At 37.5% G+C, this 23,906-nt stretch overlaps 1 protein-coding gene across 1 annotated transcript in view; it reads left to right on the top strand.

The window, feature by feature from the left end:
* Positions 1–15,044, top strand: part of LOC150087061 (protein XRP2-like) — a 104,753-nt gene extending 89,709 nt beyond the window's left edge. The window contains exon 9 of the mRNA XM_090371788.1: positions 14,863–15,044. Coding sequence (XP_090227914.1) covers positions 14,863–15,044 — 182 coding nt within the window. The remainder of the gene's footprint in view (positions 1–14,862) is intronic.
* Positions 15,045–23,906: the final 8,862 nt, after the last annotated feature.

The raw sequence follows: 23,906 nt of genomic DNA, 5'->3' as shown, positions 1-23,906 counted from the left end.
AGGATATGTCAGTAGAAGTTTAATAAAGGTTGACTGGGATAATGCCTTTGAACATCTGGCACAATTCTTCATCAAGAGTCAGCTAGCAGCAAATTAGTGATGAAGTTTCATATATTATAAAAGGTATTATCCATATAGTGGCAGTTGCAGTTCCAAAAACTACACTGTTTCCATCATTTCCAAAATGTTGGTGGAATTCAAAATGCACAGCAGCAAGAAAAGCCTGAAACAAGGTGTGGAGTATATTCCGCCGATATATCACCACCGAAAATTTAACATCATTTAATTGTGCATGTGCCAAAGCATGTTATATCCAGTGTCAGAGCCAAATGGATCTGCTTTATCTTCTCCATAACCCAGGCTGATAGTTCAAAAGTAGTTTAGGATAAGGTTTGAAAAATGAAGGATAAATATCTACCATACCCTTCAGTGATTAGCATTAGGAGAGGCATATGATGCAAGAAAGCAAGCTTCTGCAGCATCAGCCAAATAAAAAAAGCCCTCCAATTTCACCCTCCATTCGTTCCAAATATATGATATCAATCCAAGTATATAATATCAAAATTATTTTTGCCATTCAGTTCCTTTGTGACCACATAATTTGCACAGACAAGACCTCCCTTTAACAAACCCATGCTGTGTCTTAACTATTACTGCAGTCTTGTCTAAATGATCCTGTAATGCTTCTTTAACCAGTGATTCCATTATTTTCCCCAGAACACAAGTTAAACTAACAGGTCTGTAGTTACCTGTGTCACTTTTTGAACCCCCTTTGTGAATTGGTGATACATTTGCACACCTCCAGTCCATGGGGACCTCCCCTAAGTCCAATGAAGCTCTCATAATTATGGCTAAGGGTTTGCTTACTTTGTTTGCTGCCTTATTTAATATAACTGGATAGATCCCTTCCACCCCCCAAGTGCCTTTTTTATGTTTCACTTCAATTTCTTCTCCACTTTGCTCTCAGTTATTACAAAATCACTTAGCTCCCTGTTAGAGTTTGATAAACTTCTGTCACTCCCCTCATTGAATAACTCCTCATGTGTGAATGTAGATGCAAAATACTCATTCAGTTTATCAGCTACCTGAGCATGATCATCTATAGTCAACCCATCTATGTTAAGTGGTCCAATCTGATTCATCCCTTTCCTTCTAGAGTTTACATAAGTAAAGAACTCTTTGCTGTTTTTGTTTGCATCCTTTGCCAAGTATTTCTCATAATCTGCCTTCGCCTGTCTAACCTCCTTTGTGACTTGATTACAGACTAGTTTATATCTGCCATAGGCTTCTGTGTCATCTGATGCTTTATATGCATCCCATACATTTTTCTTCTCTGCCACGAGCCTCATTAGTTCTCATTAGTCCATTTAGACCTAAATTTTGTTTGTAATGAAAAGCCTAGTAGCCTCCAAAATTAATTCTCTGAAGGCTTCCCATTTAGAATTCAACGTTGGTAATGTCATCAGTTGATCCCATTGTACAGAATTTAAAAACTGTCTGAGACCCGTAGTCACCTTTACGAAAGTAAAAGCCCTTCCCTTTAGCCTTGATGGTAGTTACATCTTTAAGATTTCCACATCAGTACATTGTAATCACTGTCACCCAGTGGTCCTTTATCTGCAAATTCTTAATGCATGAATAATCACTTCTGATAATCGGGTCAAGAGTATTACTCCCTCTGGTTGCCTCTCGAACATGTTGCTGTAGAAAACAGTCATCCAATAAATCCACAAAAGTCTTGCTAGTGTGCAAGTGACTTATCCACAAGTTGCAGTTAAAATCTCCCATTATAAGACAATCTGATTTACTTGCCCACTCTATTTCTCTGCATAATTGCTCATTATACTCATCAGATTCATTACGCCTATAACACACACCTACTCTCATTTTTCCTTTCCCAGTGCTTATGTCACACCAAACAGACTCAACATTGTATTGTCCACCAACATCAATTGGGTGCACTTCCTTAGATTTTGTGTTTCTTAACTAACAGCATAACTCCTCCGTCCTCCCTTCCTGTCTGCACTGCTTGTGTCTGTGTGACACAATATCTCTGATATCCCAACAATATCTGCCTTTGATGTCTTGACTAGCACTTCAAGCTCATCAAATTTATTGTTGTTGTTGGGTTTTTAGGAGCATTAGCAACTAAGGCCATATTGCTCCGGGGATATGCAGTGGTCATTCCCTGACCTATCCGCATTCTCTGTATTTGGTGGTAACAGGCTTGAATCCCGGTCTAATCAAGAAGCGTGTGCTACCCACTGGTGCTCCTACCCACCTGGCTACGGAGGTGCCATCAAATTTATTAACTATACTCCTAATGATCCCAAAGCATAATGGGTATCCAATTACAAGTCCAACTGCCATTGCAAATAATCTAGGGGAAACATTTGAAAAAAATCTCTACAATAACTTCATTCTCCCCAGAGTTCTTGGCCCTAAAAGAAAAATGTGAGAAAGAAGCATTAAACTTCTCTTCACATACATAAACCATACTTGAACCATACATAAAAAGTTAAGTGTAGCACCCTTTCTGTCATAAGCAAGCACTGTGGGGCCAGTGTGGTGACATTCATTATGAAATGATAAACCATCTTTCAAGACAATCTAAGGATCATATTCCAGATTTATTTAATAGGATCTGTCTTGGCAAAGAATTTCCAGATTCTGGAGGAAACCGATTGTTCTTACCTTCCCAAAACCAGGAAAGGATCCTAGAAATCCAAATAACTATCATCCCATCACTCTGACAAGCTGTTTGTGTAAGATTCTGGAAAGAATGGTTAATGCTTGCCTCATATGGTATTTGGTATCTGAAGAAACAGACCCACTTTGGATCAGACTGGAAACATGCATTCATGATGCTTTTATCAAATTTGGTAGCAGTTTTCTCTGATATCGAAAAAGCGAACAACACAGCTTGGCAATTCAGCATATTGAAAGACCTTCATAACTGTGGTCTTAGGGGTAACCTTCCCATTTTTATTAAAAACTTTCTTTACAATTGTCAATTTCAAGTTCATGTAGGATCCACACGCTCTTGAGTATTTTGCCGAGAGGAGAGAGTCCCACAAGAATCCGTTCTAAGTGTCACACTTTTTGCCATCAAAATAAACTATTACAGAATAACTTCTACTGATAGTAAACAATGCTCTCTACGTAGATGATTTTACTATATTCTGTCATTTATGGAATATGAAGGTCACTGAAAGGCAACTGCAAAAAACCATTGATCACTTTACATTTTTGTCCTTGGCTAATGGGTTCAGATTTTTGCTGCAGAAGACCATTTGTGTATGCTTTTGTCACAAACATAATCTTCATTCTGACCCTGAATTAAGGCTTGGGCTAAACAACATCCCAGTGGTAGCAGAAGTCAAATTCCCGGGACTTACTTTTGACGATAAACTGACATTTCTACAACATATTTGTCAGCTAAGGACATGGTGCATCAAAGAGCTTAACATCCTCCATGCCCTTTTGTCAACTTAGTGGGGTGCAGATGACTGTACCCTACTCCAGCTGTACCAGGCTCGTCTATCCTAAACTTGATTACGGTTCCCAGGTTTATGCTTCTGCTAGAGATATTGAACTTTGATGGCTAGACCTAATCTGTCACCGGTCCATTTGCACTGCTACTGGAGCATACTGTACATCCCCATTCAAAGCCTCTACATTGAAGAAATTGAACCATCTCCTTCTCTTCAACATAAGTAGTTATCCTTACAGTATGCTTTTAAATAAAAATCCCTGCATGATCATCCCATGTGGACATCCATTTTTGGGCCACAGTGAGAAAATCTCTTCAACACCCTTCAGACTGATAACCAACGTTTTAGTATTTGAATCCAAGGTTGTTAAATGAACTAAACATGATGGTAGACAAGGTTGCGCTGTCACCAAGGCAGTTCCTCCCACCATGCCCATTTTCCAACTTGTCACTTCTCCCTGAAGATCTGGGAGAAGACAAATATACCACCAGCTGTCCACTAACAACTCTTTGCATCACATTGTGCGCAGTATTCTGATTTCCTACCAATGTACATAGATGCCTTGTAGTCAGAATCATATGTGAGATCAGCTGCTATTCTTTCACATTAAACAGTATCCAACAAGATTCCACAAGGAGCCAGCATATACTGCAGGGTTGCACACAGTTGAAATAGCCTTTTGTTGCATCAAAGATAATGATTACCAAAAGCGTGATATCATATGATATATATTGATTCATCAAGTGTGTTACAGGCTCTATTATCAGTGAGGTATAACCTTCATCCAGTCCTGTCCCAGATTCTGCAGATGATTTTTTTTTCCCTCGTGGAATCAGATTTTGACATCTGCTTCTGCTGGATCCCAAGCCACATTGGGATCAGGGGAAATGAATTAACTAATACTGCCACAAAGTCAGCCGATCTCCTGAATAGACATTGCCTGTCAGTCCCCTACACAGATTACATGCAAATAATGTGCACCAAATTATACTCTAAATAGTAAGATTCTTGTTGTGGACAGATCACAAATAAACTACACCAGATTAAGCCTGCAGTCAAGCAGGCGCCTCCGTAGCCAGGTGGGAAGGAGCAGCAGTGCACAGCACACGCTACTTGATTAGACCGGGGTTCGAGCCCATCACCACCAAATACGGAGGATGCGTAAAGGTCAGGGAATGACCACCGCATATCCCGGAGCAATATGGCCTTAGTTGCTAATGCTCCTAAAAACCAAACAACAGCAGCAGTCAAGCAGTGGTATACTAGTCTACACATGGTTCAGAGAGAGGAGGTTGTTCTTGCTCCGCTCCACATAGGTTACAGTCGTCGGACACATTCCTTTTTGCCGTGTGCAGATGACCCACTAATATGTAAGAATTGCAAACTTTTTTTAACCATCGATCATATGCGAGGTGATCTGATTGAGGTGTATAAGGCCTTGAACAGGTTGAGCAAGCTTGGTGCTGATGAGATTCTTCCTCTTGCCTAAGAACCTGAGGAGGCAGGAAAAACAGTTGTAGAATAGTTTCCCATCTCTTGTTGCGGAAGTTAATAGCTTAACTAAATTTAAGGCTGAGCTGGTTAAGCATTTGGAGTGAATAGATGAGTGAAATGGAAGGGGTTTTTTTGTTTTTTTTTTTTTTGGCTGATACTGCATAAGCTTGCTTTCTTGCATCGTTATGCTTCTGCTAATGCTAATATTTTAATTGAATATTCTGCATTTAGAGATGCATGACGTTTATGCTTTACTGCTTTTAATAATCTGACTGAACCTTTATACACAGATTTTAAATGACAGAAACAATATGTGTGACATTTTTAACTTTCTATGCTGATAATTTATACACAAAAATTTAAATTTATACTTTTATATTTTGTTCTTTAACTCTATATATATTTTTTACCGTAATACACTACAGGTAACCCCCGTATAACACGGTAGTTAGGTTCCCATAAAATCTTGTGTAGTGCGAAACCATGTTATACTGGACTAAGAACCAGTACAAAAGGGGAGGTTAGGTTCCAAAAGCTAACAAAAATACATCATTTTATAACAATCGGAAACTTAATTTTTATTAAAAATAGTAATAACTGAACAAAAGTCTTGCAAACTGTGATAATGTCAGATAATGTACATTTTTAATTTTCTTCCTCTTCATCACTGCTAAGCACAATCAAACGAGAACGTTTTCTCTGTTGCAGGATATCTTCACCTTCTGAACTTTCTTCTGGAGCATCTAGATTTCATGTATCTTCTGCTCTCTTTAAAAAATCAGTAATCTGGGTTTGTTTGCTTTTGCCTGATAGATCTTTGTAAATTTCATGGTAGGGAGCAAAGTATTTTTGAAATTTCTGTTCGTCTCAGTCGGAGGATCTGCATTCAGAAAATAAGATTCTAATTGCTCGGCGAAGTTTATGCCTACCCGTGTGCTTTTTAGTGTAAAATTTGAAACTTCAGAATTTTAATCTGTGCTATCATCCTCTAAATTGATTTGGTTTACCTCTGATGCCATTTCCACCAAATCAGCCTCTTTTCTACCAGTAATTCTTGAACATCTTCAGTAGTCATATCATCAAACCTTTCCCCCCCCCTCCTACAGACTTAGCAATATCTACTATCGCACCAATTCTGTTTTCTGCCAGTTTGACCATATTTCCTGAATGAACTGACTCTGGCCATACATTTTCCAACACGGTTTTAATGTTGACAGTTTTATTTCTTTGAGTGATAAAGTTATGATTCCAATACAGTCCACAATTGAGAAATGTTTCCATGCCTCCATCACTTCAATAGATTCGGAATCAGTTTTTTTCCAAAATCCATTGTAAATTTTCTGATGTAATGAATTTTAGTGGTAGATATAATGCCTTGATCTTATGGCTGAATTAAAGAAGTTGTATAGGTTGTAAGAACAAATTTAAATTATTATATTAGAGCCACCTAGTATAATATTATTATATTATACTATCCGTAATATTCTTACATATACCTGTTTATGTATTATGTCTGTAAATTGTGTGCGTTCTCTGGTCAATTTGCCTGTTTTTCTGGACATAAAAACCCCAGTTTCTGGGAGGAAACCTTGCTACCTATGCCTGAGACTGACTAACTCAGCCACGGAGTGAAAAAAGCCCATTAAAGTTCCTTGCATCATCAACAGGCAGTAGGAACAGTACTTCAACATTTTAGATTACTTAAATCTTTTGGATGGCCTGGAGAATTATCTAATAGTAATAAAACTTTTACTAGGTTTTTCCACTTTAAATAGTTTTTCACAGCTGTCACAAAACAATTTAGAAACCATTTTTTAAATAAATCTGCAGATACCCAAATTATGCTAAGTTCCTTAGGCATAATTTATGGCTGGAATTTAATTCACAACAAGAAATTATTCCAATATGGTCTTAAGAACAAAGTTTAGTAATGCTTCGAAGTCAGTTTTTTTTTTTTTTTTTTTTTTTGTGGTCTCAAACAAGCACATGTTCAATAGCACAGAACCTAACATGGGGATTTCTGAACAAAATAAAATACAGGGCTTTCCCAATCATTTTTTCTGCATAACAACTAGTGAGTCAACAGCAGGGATTCACAAAAAAAGAATGGAAATGTTAAAAAATTGCATCCATCATAATAATAATAGGGTTTTCTCCACACAAATGTTCAAAAATATCGTGTTATGTGAGGTTTGCCTAACCGTGTTGTGCAAGGATTGTTGCAATTTATCAATCGTGTTAGAGCAAAACCTTGTAGAAGTACCGTGTTATATGGGGGTTGCCTGTATATATTTTAGAACATCATATTTACCTTTTGATTTGGTAGCCTGTTTATAAGTTACCGAACATATTTTTGACTTGGCACATTATGGCCTAAGCTGCCAATGCACAATAAAAAATTAAACCAACCATCTGTACCCCTGTAAAAATGTACCCAAGGTGGCTACCACTTGATACCTCAGAATTAATATGCTTACAGTTTGAAACAAACAAAATTTCCATTGCGTATGAGGTGATCCCAAAATATTGCAATAAGAGCATTTTATATCAGCCTGCCCTCTTGAAACAGGATGACCAGGTTATAAGCAGTTTTGTGTAGAGAAAAAAACATTTAATAATTTTCCTCTACAATATAATTGAAATATTAACAAAGTTATACATTATATACCCATTTCAGTAGCATGTAGAAAAAAAAAATTGCATTTGCATACTTCTTCAGATTTGTGATAGAGAATCTTGTTTTGTCTCCTTTTCCACCTTGCCATTGTAACAAGTTTTTTTTTTTTTTTTCCCACAAAAAAATAGTTAAACTATGTTCAACTCGGGGAATCTCTGCTTAGTTGCATTAATTGGCTATCAGAAGTGCTAGTTTATGTTGCATGAAGTATGCAGAACTGACCGAGATGCTGAATTTCAAAATACAAAACTGGCCCACAAACGTTTTGATCATACCTTGTATTTCAACATGTCATCAAAAGTACAAAATATCCTTTACTTAGTCCTCACTAAGGACCCACATATTATCAAAGATTTGACAGAGCAGGAACCACTAGTAGGTAGTCACCACAATTTTATAAAATGGGTAGTATCCAAGGAAATTTTAGTGATCATAGGAAAAGGCGAGAGTTTTAATTTTAGAGTTAGGGTCTTCTAAGGCGGTAATCTTAGGTTGCTGAATATGAATGCTCAGTTAAAAAATTTTAAACAAATTATCCTGGAAGTTACAAACATACGAGGTGTGGCAATAAAGTTCTCAGACTGCTGCAATAAAAAGAACACAAAGTAAATGGACTCAAAAATGGCTTTATTTTTATTTAAAGTAATCACCACCTGATTGAATGCACTTTTTAGCATTAGCATTAGTAGAGGCATTTGATGCAAGAAAGCAAGCTTATGCAGCATCAGCCAAAAAAAAAAAAAAAAAACCACTCCCACTTCACCCCTCTGTTCGTTCAAAATACCTGTCCAGCTGAGCCTTAAACTTATTTAGGCTATCAACTTCCACGACAAGGGATGGAAGTCTGTTCCACCAACCAACCACTCGCTGGCTAAAGGCAAATTTCCGCACGTCTATCCTACATCTGTCTTTCCTCAATTTGAATTTATGCCCTCTCAGGTGATTATTCTGAGCGAGAGGAAGAATCCCATCAGCATTGAGCATGCTCAAACCATTCAATGCTTTATACACCTCTATCAGATCACCTCGCTGGTGCCTAGTCTCCAGACACTGTAATTTGCAAATCTTAAGCCTTTCTTCGTAAGAGCACCCCTTTGTTCCATTCACTAATCTTGTTGCCCTTCTCTGTACTCGTTCCAGCAGCTCTACATCCTTCTTGAAATGAGGCCTCCAGGCCTGTATACAGTACTCTAGGTGTGGCCTGACCATTGCCTTATACAAGGGAATAATCACCTCCTTATCCCTGCTAGAAAAATTCATATATATCATTGACAATACACTATGAGCTACTCTTGCAGCCCGTCTGCACTGCTCAGAGAACTTCATATCTGCCTGCACAACCACCCCCAGGTCCCTTTCATTCTCTACCACTGTCGGTGTAATACCACAGAGTTGATACGTTGCTCTGGGGTTGCTGTTTCCCATGTGTAGTACTTTACATTTGTCAATGTTAAACTTCATTTGCCACCTCTCAGCCCATCTGCTCAACCTTTCCAAATCCTGTTGCAGCAGCATAGTGTCAGTAGTGTCCTTGACAACCCTGCCTACCTTTGTATCATCTGCAAACTTCGACATTAAGCTTGAAATACCATCATCAATACCATTTATGAATACAGAAAACAATAATGGACCCAACACTGAGCCCTGAGGGACTCCACTAATAACATTAGTCCACGATGAGCAGTGTCCATTGATTACCCCTCTCTGTCTTCTCCCCCTCAACCACCCCATTATCCATAGCAGCAATTTGCCTCCAATGCCACACTGCTTCAATTTGTTCAGCAGTCTTCCATGTGCAACAGTATCAAAAGCCTTTCTAAGATCCAAGTATATAATATCAAAGTTATTCCCTGCATCCAGTTCCTTTGTGACTGCATCATAGTATCTAATCAAATTGGTCAGGCAAGACTTCCCCTTAACAAAACCATGCTGTGTCCGAGCTATAACTGAAGTCTTGTCTAAATGATCCTGCAGTGCTTCTTTAACTAGTGCCTCCATTAATTTTCCCGGAACAGAAGTTAAACTCACAGGTCTATAATTGCTTGTGTCAGCTTTTGATCCTCCTTTGTGAATTTGGGTCACATTTGCACATCTCCAGTCTATGGGTACCTCCCCTGAGTCCAAGGAAGCTCTCATAATTATGGCTAAGGGTTTGCTTACTTCCTTTGCTGCCTCCTTTAATATAACTGGATAGATCCCATCCACCCCCGGTGCCTTTCTTGTGTTTATCTTCAACAATTTCTCCTCCACTTTACTCTCAGTTATTACAAGATTCTCTAGCTTACTGCTAGAGTTGAATACACCTCTGGCATTCCCCTCGCTAAATAACTCCTCATGTGTGAATGTCGATGCAAAATATTCATTTAGTTTGTTAGCTACCTGAGCAGGATCATCAACAGTTGACCCATCGATATCAAGTGGACCAATCTGATTCATCCCCTTCCTTCTAGAGTTTACATAAGTAAAGAACTCTTTGCTGTTTTTCTTTGCATCCCTTGCCAAAGATTTCTCGTAATCTGCCTTCGCCTGCCTAACCTCCTTTGTAACTTGGTTACAGATCAACTTGTATCTATCATAGGCTTCTGTGTCATGTGTTATTTGTATGTATCCCATGCATGTTTCTTCTCTGCCATATGCCTCATCAGTTCATCTGACATCCATTTAGGCCTAAACCTTGAACAATATTTCTTAGTTGGTATGTAAAGTCTAGTAGCTTCCAAGATAAGTTCTTTGAATGCTTCCCATTTTGCATTTACTGTTGGTAACATCATCAGTTGGTCCCACTGTATAGAATTTAAATACTGTCTCAGTCCATCGTAGTCGCCTTTACGAAAGCAATAACCCTTCCCTTTACCCCTAATGGTAGTTACCTCTTTGAGTAAATCCCACTTCAGCACACTGTGATCACTGCCACCTAGTGGTTCATTTATCTGCAGATTCTTAATGCATGAAGGATCACTGCTGATAATCAAATCAAGAGTATTCCTCCCTCTAGTTGCCTCCCGAACATGCTGATGTAGAAAACAATCATCCAATAAATCCACAAAAGCCTTGCTAGTGTGTGAGTGACCAGCCCACAAATTCCAGTCAATATCTGGGAAATTAAAATCTCCCATTATAAGACTCTCTGATTTACTGGCCCACTCTATTTCCCTGTACAGTTTCTTATTATACTCATCAGAGTCATTAGGCCTATAGCACACTCCTACTCTCAATTTTGATCTCCCAATGCTTATGTCACACCAAACTGACTCGACACTGCACTGTCCAGCGATGTCCACTGGCTTCACTTCCTTGGATTTTATGTATTTCTTAACTAATAGCATAACCCCTCCTCTCTTCCTATCCAGTCTATCTTTTCTGTAGACGTTGTACTCCCCAAATTCCAGTTCTGCATTCCTTATATCTGTGTGACACCAAGTCTCTGATATCCCAACAATATCTGCCTTTGATGTTTTGAGCAATACCTCAAATTCATCAAATTTATTTACTAAACTCCTAGCATTGGTGTACAAGCAAGTATACATGCACCTATTTCTATTCTTAGCTACCCTAACACAACCCATGTGTTTACTTGTACCGCAATGACTCCCAGCAGTCTCTGAAATATCCTGAATCTTGTTTTTCAGGCTTCTGCTCATTCCAATAGAAGCAGTGCAAGAATCTCTTTCACCTCTGCCAGTGGCTACTGTTAATCTATTTGTCTTTGTATCCCCCCCAAGCTAGCAGTTTTCCGACCCACCTAACACTGCCTCGATAGCATCAGCAAATATTCTTGCACCCTTTCTATTTAAGTGTAACCCATCCCTGTAGAAGCAATCCCTCCTGTTAACAAGTACAGTCCAGGCTGAAAAAAATTCTACCCCTTGAGCCTTGCACAATCTTTCCAGGGCCGAATTGATCGACTTATTACTTATTATTACACTTATTACACTTACACTTATTATCACTTATTACACCTTTCTAAAATTTTCTGAAAAGAGTCAGCAAAGGTGTCCAAAAAGATTGTTTAGTTCAGCAGCTACATTTTTCTTTATGTTCTTAACATCCTGAAATCTCTTCCCTCTAAGGGCAGTTTTTACTTTGGGAAAGAGGAAGAAGTCCACTGGTGCTAAATCGGATGAGTAGGGTGGATGGTTGATATGTACAGTACAGCGGAACCTCTATATTTGTCAGCCCCTATATTCGTCAAATTCAATATTCATCACGAAAAGTCACCCACCACATAGTCATCCTACCCTCGTGAAATTGCCCACGCAGTCAGCCAGCCCCATGCGATAGCCCAGCAGTCTGCCTTGTGCAATCATTCCATGTGCATCACCTGTTATGCTCTCTTTGAAATTTTTTTTAATTTTGCAATTTTTTGTAGTTATCTTTGTAAAAAGAAGTGACCATGGCCCCAAAAAAGTGTAGTGAAGAAAAACAACCAAAAAGGAAAGCTGTGAGAACCACAATTGAGTTGAAAAAAGAAATCGTTGCTAAGTTTGAAAGTGGAATACGTGTTTCCAACTTAGCATTAGAATTTAATATGCCGAGAACTATGGTAAGTAGCATAATTAAAAATAAAGAAGCAATTAAAGCAGCTGATGTGGCAAAAGTTGTAAAAATTCTTACTGCTAAAAGATCACAAACGTACAAAGACATGGAAAATCTTTTATTAGTATGGATTACTGAAAAGCAAATGGCCGGTGATTAGTATTTCAGAATCTATCATCTGCAAAAAAGCAAGGCAGTTATATGATGACCTGCAACAAAAGAACCAGAAACTAGTGGTGATTTTGTGGCAAGTAGGGGCTAGTTCACTGAAAGATTTATCCCTCAACAAGTTTTTAATTGTGATGAGATTGGCCTGTTCTGGGAAAAAAATGCCTAGAAGAACCTACATCACAAAAGAGGAAAAAGCATTGCCCCGACACAAACCAATGAAAGACAGATTAACACTCTTGCTGTGTGGTAACACTAGTGGGGACTGCAAAATTAAACCACTGCTTGTTTATCATTCAGAAAATCCGAGAGTTTTTAAGAAGAACAATATCATAAAAAAGTAAACTAAATGTGATGTGGAGGGTAACGACAGTTTTTCTGGGGTGGATTCACAAAGTGTTTGCCCCAAGTGTGAAAGCTTATCTAGAAAGTTATAATTGTAAAGGCTTTCTTGGTTTTGGACAATGCTCTGGCTCATCCCCCTGACTTGGAAGACAATTTGGCAGAGGAATACAGCTTTATTCGCATTAAATATATAAAACCAAACAACTCCTCTAATCCAACCCATGGATCAGCAGGTCATTGCCTGTTTTAAAAAACTTTATACAAAAGCCCTGTTTCAAAGGTATTTTGAAGTGACATCAGAGACAGAACTTACATTGAGATAATTTTGGAAAAATCACTTCCTCCATTGTTTGAGGATAATTGATAAGACATGGGGGGAAGTGGCTTCCAGGACAATGAACTTTGCTGGCTGAAGGCAAACTTCCGCACATCTATTTTGCAACCATCCTTCCTCAACTTGAATTTATGCCCCCTTGTGTGTGTAGTCTCAGCAAGTGGAAGAATACCATTAACATCAGCTTACTCAATCCATTCAAGGTTTTAAACACCTCAGTCAGATCTCCCTGCAGGTGCTTGGTATTGAGATGCTGCAATTTGCAGAACTGAAGCCTTTCTAGGTAAGAGTACTCTTTTGTTCCCTTCACCAATATGGTTGGCCCTCTCTGCACCTGTTCCAGCAGATCTACATTCTTCTTAAAGTGAGGCCTCCAGACCTGTATACAGTACTCAAGATGCAGCCTAACCATGGCCTTATACAAAGGGATAATTACCTCCTTATCCCTGCTAGCAAAGTTTCTGTATATCGTTGACAGAACACCATAAGTTTTCCTGGTAGCATGTCTGCAGTGCTCAGAGAATTTCATGTCTGACTGCACAATTACTCCCAGGTCTTTTTCATTCTCCACTACCCTGAGTGTAGTACCACACCATTTATAGTTACTCTGGGGTTATTGCTACCCCATATGCAGTACCTTGCATTTGCCAATGTTAAATTTCAACTGCCATTTCTCAGCCAATCGATCCAATTTTCCTAGATCTTGTTGCAATAACTCTGGTGATTGTTATTAACTACCCTGCCAACCTTTGATCATCTGCAAACATTGACATTAAGCCTGATATACCTTCGTCAGTATCATTGATAAATATTGAAAACAACAATGGTCAACAACAAAGAAGGGAACAAAAGAGTTAAATACAGACTCCCCTATCTCTATTGATAGTATTATGTTCTGAAGAACAAATCCGCATGCTCTCAAGCCATTTCCAGAAAGGTACTGTGTATAAGCAGATTCATTGTGCAGCTATGGGCCGGCCAATTAGTGCTATTGTTGCAGTTTAACCATGGCACAAGCCAACAATCATAAAAATAGTGTAATTAGGGCTCTGTTGGATAGGGCTGGGACCCACTGCAGTGCCTCTGAGGATAGACTGGAAGAGATTAGATGTGTCACAGTGAATCCTCAAAAATGCAGCTATCCCCAGAAGACTTTGAACAAACATTCGAGAAGTTAAATAGAGGCATTTTTACCCACTGCTACCACATACATTGCCTACTAAATGGGCTTAACAGAACAAATCTATAATATTAAGAATGTGTCAGACATGCTGTGTGCAGCTACAGGAGCAGAGACTGTACACGGTTGTGTCAAAGGTAAAATATCTTGTACCTGGGGAGTGGTATGTTGGGGAGATGGAACATACTAGAGCAACAGAAGCCACTGTGATCCTGCTGATGTTATTTAAGCATGTGCAATGACAGTAAATTTCCACTTTTGATAAAGAGACAGTTGCCTTTGAAAGCTACAATATTGTTTTATCACCTTTAATTTGTAATATTTTGTATATATTTTAATTTTATATATAATTTTGTAGCTTTTAACTTCACAGTTGTCAGTGTATTTTATTTTTGCATCAGAATTTATCCTGTTTTGTTTTTATTTTAATTTAGTTAATGCAGTTACTTGTATTAATTGCAGTTAGTATGAATAATGCAGGATATGTTTGCTTTCTTGCACAATTTGGCCTGATTAATACTGATACTAACTGTATATGTTTCCTATATTAATTTATTTTATGAGGTGACCTTCATTAAGAGAATCTACTGATATAGGAAGATCATTTTAAAATGATTTTTTAAAAATATTTCAGGACCAGTAATTGCACTAGAATATAATGGTGAAAACTGCATAAAGGCATGTCAAGATACAGCAAAAGCCATTGCTACAGAAACAGGGAGTACAGGCCTTATATATGTTAGTAGTACCCCCAAAGTTGGAGCAAAGCAAATACAAAGTTTTTTTAGCTATGCAGACATGCATATGTCTGTTTAATTTAGTGGCTTTTCCAGTACTTCTCCAGTATGAGGTAAGAACGCACTAAATCATTTCTTGTTTTTTTTTAACTATAAAAGTAGTTTTTAGTATTAAAAACTGTGTTGTGCAGGTGCAACTTCCCAAAACTGGCTAACCAAAAACCACAAAGCTATGGAAAAAATAAATTACAAGTGGTACTCAAATTTGAATTTGATGGTGAAGCTCTTTGCTGCAGGACTGGCTCTTTGGCTAGTGACTGTTTGGTGTCAAGGTATAGTTCACCAAATTTCTGACTCTCCTAATGTATGTTATAACACTGTTTGCATATAGTTCTACCTGTATTTTGAATACAAGTACAGGTAGGCATCTGCTTTATGATGCTTCAATTTACATGTTTCACGTTAACGCCCTTTTAAAATAAAATGAAAAAATAAAATATAAATTGAAGCATCATATATATAAAAAGAAAATTTGAAAGAGCAAGAGTAAACGCAGCACAAGAATTGGGTACCTAGACGGCGACATCAGTTGCTTTCTCCTCGTCCGCCTGTGTGCACCTGTTGTGAGCTGTGCCTTAAAGTTTAATAATTTCCTGTGTTCATTAGTGCCAGAAGACATGGTTGCACAATTTATTTAAAATAAATTTTGCAACCATGTCTTCTAAGCATAGGGGTGAATCTGTGCCTGCACATGTTAAAAAAAGCCACAAATCTCTAACGATTGAAGTGGAAATGGATGTTATTCGTTATATGGAATCTAGTGAGCGGCGTTAGGAGGTGTGCAAGACCTTAAATTTATCATCTTCGACTGTTATGAATAATGCCAAGAAGATAAAGCAGTCACATACGACAATTGTTAATGTAAGCATTTCTAGAACAACTTATTCGAGGAGTGAGACAACGAAGAAGCTGGAGAAGTTATTAGTGTTGTGGATAGATGATATGAACCAAAATAACATTCCTGTAACACAGGTAGTGGTTATGGACAAGGCTAGGAGCTTGTTTAATGAAATTAATGAGCAACTGGGAGGGGCTGAATCATTTTTGGCTAGTAGGGGCTAGTTTTCCCAGTTCAAAAACTGGACCAGAATTCACAATGTAAAAATTACTGGTGAGGCGGCTAGTGCCGGTGCTGAGGAATATTCTCCCCCATATTCCAAAAAGTTAATGGATGAAGGCTGCTACTCCCCAGACTTGGTCTTTAATGTTGATGAAACGGGGTTGTACTGGAAGAAGATGCCTGGTAGTACGTACATAGCCTGTGAACAGAGGTCTGCCCCTGGTTATAAGGCTGGAAAAGATTGGCTTACATTACTTCTGGGTTTTAAGCCACTTTTAAGTTAAAACCGATGTTGGTGTACCATTCAGAGAATCCACGTGTTATGAAGGGCATTGTGAAGCCTCTACTTCATGTTTTCTGGAGCTCTAATAAAAAGGCGTGGATGACCCAGACCCTTTTTAGTGAATGATAATGTCATACTTTTGTCCAGAGGTGACCCAATTTTGTGCAGCAAACAACTTGTCCGTTGTTTTAGTCCTCGACAACGCTCCAGGACATTCAGCCAACCTTGAAGATATCTCTAACGATGTTCTGAATGTGAAGGTCGTTTATTTGCCACCGAACACCACCTCACTGTTGCAGCCAATGTATCAGGGTTTTATTGCAACCTTTAAGGTGTACTATTTATGTACGACCTTCAAAGGGATTGTTGAGGCAGTGCAGGCATCTAACTCAATGACTGGAGGTCCTACAACATCCTTAAGGCCATAAGTAATATTGCTGCAGCCTGGAAAGAACTGTCGCAATCATGCATGAATGACATTTGGAGCAAATTGTGGCCTGATGCAGTGTCTTACTTTCTTGAGTTTGAGCCAGTTTCAGTAGTGGCTGAAGATGTCACTCGGATGGCTGAGGATATCAGCCTTGACAAGGTTGACATTGATGATGTCAGTGAGTTGCTGCAAAGCCATGATCAGCCTCTTTCAAAGGCGGACTTAGAGGAGCTGGCTGCACAACTGGATAAACAGGATTCTGAAGAGAAGAGCAGGAGATTATGCCAATTAGGACCCTCACCACAAAGACACTTCAATCAGCTTTGGCATAAATACAAACAGGCTGTGAAACTCTGTGATAATGACCCAGACTGGGAATGCAGACTTCTATCCAAAGAGCTGTTACTAATGTATTGAAGCCCTACTATGATATGTTAGAAGAGAAAAAGAGAAAGACTCAACAGTTGTCACTGCTGCAGTTCTTTTCTAAGGCCAAAGAACCTGCAGAACTGGTTGACCCACCATCAGGTCTATCACACCACTGTCAAAGAACATCAATTAGTGGGGGTGCAGACAGTGGCATTACTATGTACTCCAAAGATGGCTTTACAGGAATGAAGTAGTAAGTTAATTTTTATTGTATTACTCATATTTATATCTAATAATTATAAAATAACCACAGATTTTTAATATAAAAAACACTTATATTAATGGTTCAATTTTCGTAGTGAAGGAATCTATATCTCATTTAAATACATTATAATTTTTCCTCGATTTACCCTGCTTCAGCTAATGACCCTGAGGAGGTGGAACAACCCCAGCATAAATCGGGGCCTACCTGTATTTAAAATTTTGAGAAGGCAAGTGTAGGAATAGAAAAGAATAATATTGTAGGTTATGATAAATAGTCAATAAAACTAATTCTTGAGAAATATTTGAAAGCACCCAGAAAATATTAGAGTGGATAATGAGAATTACAAAAAAAGAAAGAAAGAAAAAGAAGTGCTTTCCTTTCATTGGCTTAGCACCTGTCAATCAAACAGCATGTCATTTGCTTGTTATTATTTGGTAAAAAATGTCAGTAAAAACTTCAACTATTTTTCTCACATTTAGTGCAGGTTTTATGTTTCTATCATTAAAATTACATTTGTTACAAACATTTAAAATTGGTTACACCTTTTTGGGACACCCTGTATATCACATGCAGATAAGAACTTGGCATATACGAGTAGTATAGAAAATGGGAATTCGAGGACACTTTTCTACTTTCATAAACACAAAAAAACAAATGCTCTGAAACACCCCCATTTTTCCTTAAAATCATTCATTTTTCTATAATAAATTTCTGTAATAATTGGCTGTAGTGCAGATTCTCTGGTGCTAATGCATTGTTGATGATGATTGTGATAAAGCACCTATATTTCATTCCCAAAAAATTGCAAGTGAAGTTCATGAGAAGGCAGTGAATTTTTTTTATTTTTTTATTATGTGGAACCCACTTTTCAAGTTTTAGCATATTTTCCTTAGCCGTTTAAAGTAACAATGAATGGTGGATTGGATCTCATTACAATAAATAGTAATTGAGTGTCTGAGCTATTCTTTGGCTATTCAGCAGAATCTTGAAGTAGGCTATCAGCAAATAATTATTGAAATTAACAGGTTATCCTGAATGCACTTTTTGTCCTAGCTGTACTTGCCACACATGAATTTCTGGAACTGTGTTTGGTATTTCCTTATATTTAGAGTTGCCTCACTTTTTTTCTTTTTTTTTTTTTTTTTATATTTTTTCACTGCAGCCATGAAAAAACAAAGGACATTAGTTGGTTGTTCTAAATCATTTGGACTGCGATGCAAAAGCCCTGTCTCTTTTACAGGGCACCTTTGTCTACAAGCCTGCCTGACTCTCCCGTGAAGATCCTAGAAAGATGGGAAGCAAAAGTCAACGGCCTGGTCTACGGTTGGTTTAAGTCTGGCAAAATTTCCGAATCCGTACACTGGCGTCTGCACTCCTCTGGATACCAGATTCCCCGGTTCTACAGCTTACCGAAGGTCCACAAGCAAGGTGTCCCTTTAAAAGGGAAACACGACTCATCGTCTCCTGCTGTGGTTCTCCAACGAATGAATTGTCAAAGTTCATTGCCAACCTGCTTTTGCCTATTGTAAGCAAGACTGCTCACTCCATTTCATACAGCGGGGAGGTCCTGAGCCTAGTTTCTGGTTTAACCATTCCTGAAGATCAGGTTATGGCATCATTTGACATAGTATCACAGTTCCTGTTCAATTGGTAATAACATGTGCTAAACAACTCCTGGACAGTGGCCAAAACCTTTACAACAGAACTTCACTTTCTGCCAACGACATTTACGCCACTCTTAAGTTGTGCCTGACTGGTGGCATGGTTATATACGGTGAATCCCTTTACCACCAAAATCATCGTAAGGTGCACCCATCAGCTCAGTCACAGCAAACATCGCTATGGAGGAGTTAGAGGATCACGCGTTCATGGGTCTGCCGGATCATGTAGCCTTTTGGTGTCATTATGTCGACGATGTGTTTGTCATCATTCCCCGCAGGTCAGGAGACTGACTTTTACAACACTTCAACTCTCTTTCACCCTTTAATCAATTCACCATTGAACTAGAGTCGGACAACGCACTTCCATTTTTGGACGGTGCGAGGGCACGCATTTCAAGACCTCAGTCTATCGCAAACCAATGTGTGCTGGCCAGTTCACCAACTACCGGTCAGCGCATGCTCATAGTCAACTTCTTAGTACAGCACGAGCCCTACAAACCCATGTCTGGACCCACTCCAGTTCTGTGGATAAGAGGTGTGCTGAGATTACTAGGGTAAAGACAGATCTGGCCAAATACAGTTACCCTGCCGGTGCCTTAGATAGGTGTGACCATGCAGCAAACCCTAGGACTGCACATAGTGATGACCCCACCTTGACTGCCTTTATCCCATACTACCCGAACCTGTCACAGCAACTCTCAAAGGTCTTACAGAGTTACGGGATAAAGTGCTTGCAGCTTCCAGGCAGGAAACTGCGGTGCCATGTCTCAAGGGTAAAGACACCAATTTCCCTCCCCCTCTCTCTTGTCGAGCAATTCGATGTACTGTATTTCCTTTCTAGATTGCGCTGGCTACAAGGTTGGTGAATCTGGCAGAAGGCTTAAGTATCAGGTCTTTGAGCACAAGAGAGCAATCCGCTCCACTGATTTAGAACACTCAGCGATCACAAGCACTTCTGGTCTGCCCAACATGACTTTACAATTATTGACCAATCTCGTCACTACCGTGAACACGTTTGGTTAGAATCACTCCACATCTTGTGTTGTCATGATTCCTTTAACCGGAACAGAGGAGGTCACATCCATCCCATCATTGAAGCAGCCATCCTTCTGCATGATAAATGGTGCACGCAGGAAACCCGAGCTTTGCAGTTACAACAAGCCTCTACTTCCAGCTGCCAATTGTTCTCTGCACCTGTGGCATGCGGTTCACCTCGCATGACCACCATACTGGCTATGGCATTCTTTAATTTTGTATTAACGCTTCCAGCTGAGGAAAAGCAACTTATGTCCGAAAGCTATTGGTGTTATATATTTATTTTAACTACTCTAACTAATTTTAACGTGTTTATTGAAGTGTCTTAATAAACCGTGTTAATCTGTATTTCTCAGCATGGCTCAATTTTCTTTCAGCATGAAAAAACATACGTTATTGCCTTTCTGAAAGCATTCTATTCCTAACACTTCTGATACCTCCATCTTGTTTTTAATGGCTAAAAATAAATGGAGCATGTTAACTCTTCAGATTCTACATGTCCACTTATGACTAAGTCTAGCGCAAATTAGCATGGAAATAATAAATATAATGTGATATGCACAAATACTCGTATAAATACAACACAAGTATCACAATGCAGGAAATAATGTTACGTATGGATGATCTGATATTATTGTTAGGTTTTATTTTTGTGTAATTTGCAACTACAAAAGTAAATGGACATATATTCTTGTAAGCTCTGTACCACCCAAGTAATGGTGCAAAACTTACAAGAACCCTTAAAAGCCAACTTACTGTTGGGGGTTTTATTGTGTGCACTTTTACAACTACAAGAATATATATTCCTTACACTTATAAGAATATAATGTACTGTATAATGTATTCCAAAAAGAAATCTGAGAGAATTGAAATTTGTTGATATTCATTTTCTTGTTTTAGCTGTTATTTTCATTAAAAATAACTAATACAAGAATGAAATGATAATTTATTTAATTGTTTATATTCATTTTTACAGGGTGGCCACAAAAGCCATTTGCATGGAATATTTTATTATATTTTGTTCTCATACTTTTTTTTTTTTTTTTTTTGCAATTGTTGCAGTACAAAATATAATGAAAAATTTGAGAACATATTGTTTGAGAATAAAATATTCCATACAAAAGGACATTGGTCCCCATTTATGCACTTTCGGCATAGTTAAATCCTTTGAGGGTAACATTGCATATGAAGTAGGGCATATTCTTTGAAGAAAGTCATATTGAACTAGTCTTTCTCTTATACTCACTAGTGATTTATGGACAACTGTTTTAGCCACAAAGGAAAGTGTATACAGCTTCATATTCAGTTAGCAGCACCTTGAAATAATCTGAAGAAGACCACTTTGCTACTGCCTTTACACCTTGGATGAAGAGATATAGCAAAAGGTGTATCGTAAGTTCTTATAGCAAGGCAGCAACTCAACTGGAGTAGAACATATGGGGATAGGATAATTATTGCACAAGTATAGGCCAGTTCAAATCACAAACCAGACATAACATTCATGTGATCCTCTTTTGTAATGATGAGGTCCAGACTTCATATTTTGATGAGTTTGTGCATAGCATTTTTTCTGGAATATGTCCTAATTCTTAGTCAAGGAGTCCTGCAGTGATTCCAAAATATAATGAATAGAGCCAGCTTTAATTTAATCCTGTGTTTAAAGGAGTCATTTTCTTAGTAGGCTCATCTGTCTTGATTTTTTTTTTATTGAAATTTGAACTTTTAAAACCCCTGTAAAGAAGACTGCTCTGTACAATTTATGCATGTTAATCATTTTTGAAACTAGAAAGTTTTTTAAAAATCAAATTTCAAGTTGCAACCACTGCTGAATGCTTACCAGTCAGTTCTTGGCAAAGACTTTGGGCAAAGCAAAATTAACATTCCAATGGTTATCATTTCAACCCCAATTCTCTGGATTCGTTGTATTTATCAAATCTCTAGTACTTATTAGCCTTTAATTTGGAATACACATTAATTACTTATTACCTTTGATTTGATAACTTTGATTTAATGCATGCTTTGAACAAACCCAACCCACTGTTGTGTCAGCATGTTAACACTACATGCAAGAGCTTTCTGTGCATCCAAACACATAGACTTTATTCGCATTGAATGCAAAACTTGTAATATTCTTTTCTTCATATAAATTCATGAAACTTCGTTAAATGCTACCTAAATTGCTTTTGCTTCTTCTGAGCTTTGTTACAGCCTCATGTCACCTCTCTTGGATGACTGTACCAATGCCTTTAGTTGCTTTTGCAAAATGTATCTAATAAGTTTTGGACACAGTTAATGAATCAGAAGTTTTATAAATTGTTCTTGCACTTACTGTTCATCATTTTTACAGTTTTTCTTTATTTGTAAATCAGTGCATTTTATATATAGTGGACTTTGAAAATAATTTATTTATCACATCAAATTTTTCTTCAGAACTGTTTAATTCAAAAGAGACTTTTACAAAACACTAATAAAATGGCAAGTTGTCTAGGACCTGGAAATATTTACATTGTAGTGCTATTTTCTTTAGAAAATAGCATTTGTTATAATGGATCATTAATCATTGTGTAAATAGCACTGGTATAAGCTGAGAATAGCAAAAGTGGCCACTAATTATTAAATAAGATTTTTAAAAAAGTGTGTAATGGGATAATTTTTGTACTTTAGTTATATACTTGTATTAGGATTTCAAATATTTATTTCTTTTGTAGGGACATTTGAAAATCTGCTATTTCTTGGTCTGTTTTGCTTTGTTGGAGTGTGGGACTTGGAAAGCAGACAACTGGAATTCATTATTTTCAGACAATTTTGATGAAAGGGTCTGAATTTTCTTTGTTTAGTAATAATGCGCTTTTTAATCCATGTGATCGTTGTAAGATAACAAAAACCTTATGATGTAATACAATATTTATATACAATATAGTTTTTACCATATTTTTCTCTCTTGAAATACTCTGCATTGTATAGTTATGTCTAGTCATTATATAGTTTTTTATGTAATATATTGTAATTTGTTTTATATTTGTATTTTAAATATTTATATTTCAGTGATATTTATTTAAATGCATAACCTCCAGGTCAAGCTCAAAATAGCTTTTTACATTTTATTTACATAAAAATCTAATTTTTCATTTAAAAGAGAAATGTTTACTTACTTTGTCAATGTTTAATATTGTTTCAGATTATTTTTAGGAGATACATTGTGTGTACTTAATGTTAATACTTTTTTAAGCATTTTTTTTTTTTTGTTTATTTTAAATAAATTTAAGTTCCATTCACCTTGGGAAAAATACAGCGACGAAACTGTATATTTTTAAACAATAATGCAATAAACTGTACTACATAGTATTCATTCCAAGTATTTTATGAAATACTAAAGTATTACTGTTCCTGCAAAAAAAAATGTCAAAATTGACACCAATATTAGTTCTTTTTCATTAACCCATTTTGATCACATGGATCATTTTGACCCCCTCCCCCCTTTTTTTTGCTACTTCCCTTTTGAAAACAGTTATCTTCACACAGAAGTAACTCACACTGCTTCCAAGATAGTTTTATACTATTTTCTCTATTAAAAATTTGAAATGTCCATTGAACAGTGTCAAAATGGCTGTTTAAAGTGGTAATATGATTTATAAGCTTTCATGGGACTATCTTATGCATTACTTGTAGTTATAATATAAACACATTAGTGAATTTCAAATTTTTTCAACTTGCATTAAAATTGTTACAAATTTAATTTTTTTTTTTTTAAATACTCATGCACTATCCCAGCCTCTTT

The sequence above is a fragment of the Mastigoproctus giganteus genome, chromosome 4 (genome assembly GCF_048544385.1).
Source record: "Mastigoproctus giganteus isolate SK-2022 chromosome 4, ASM4854438v1, whole genome shotgun sequence".
Taxonomy (NCBI): domain Eukaryota; kingdom Metazoa; phylum Arthropoda; class Arachnida; order Uropygi; family Thelyphonidae; genus Mastigoproctus; species Mastigoproctus giganteus.
Note: the sequence above shows the minus strand (reverse complement) of the source record. Positions and strands in the feature narration are given on the sequence as shown.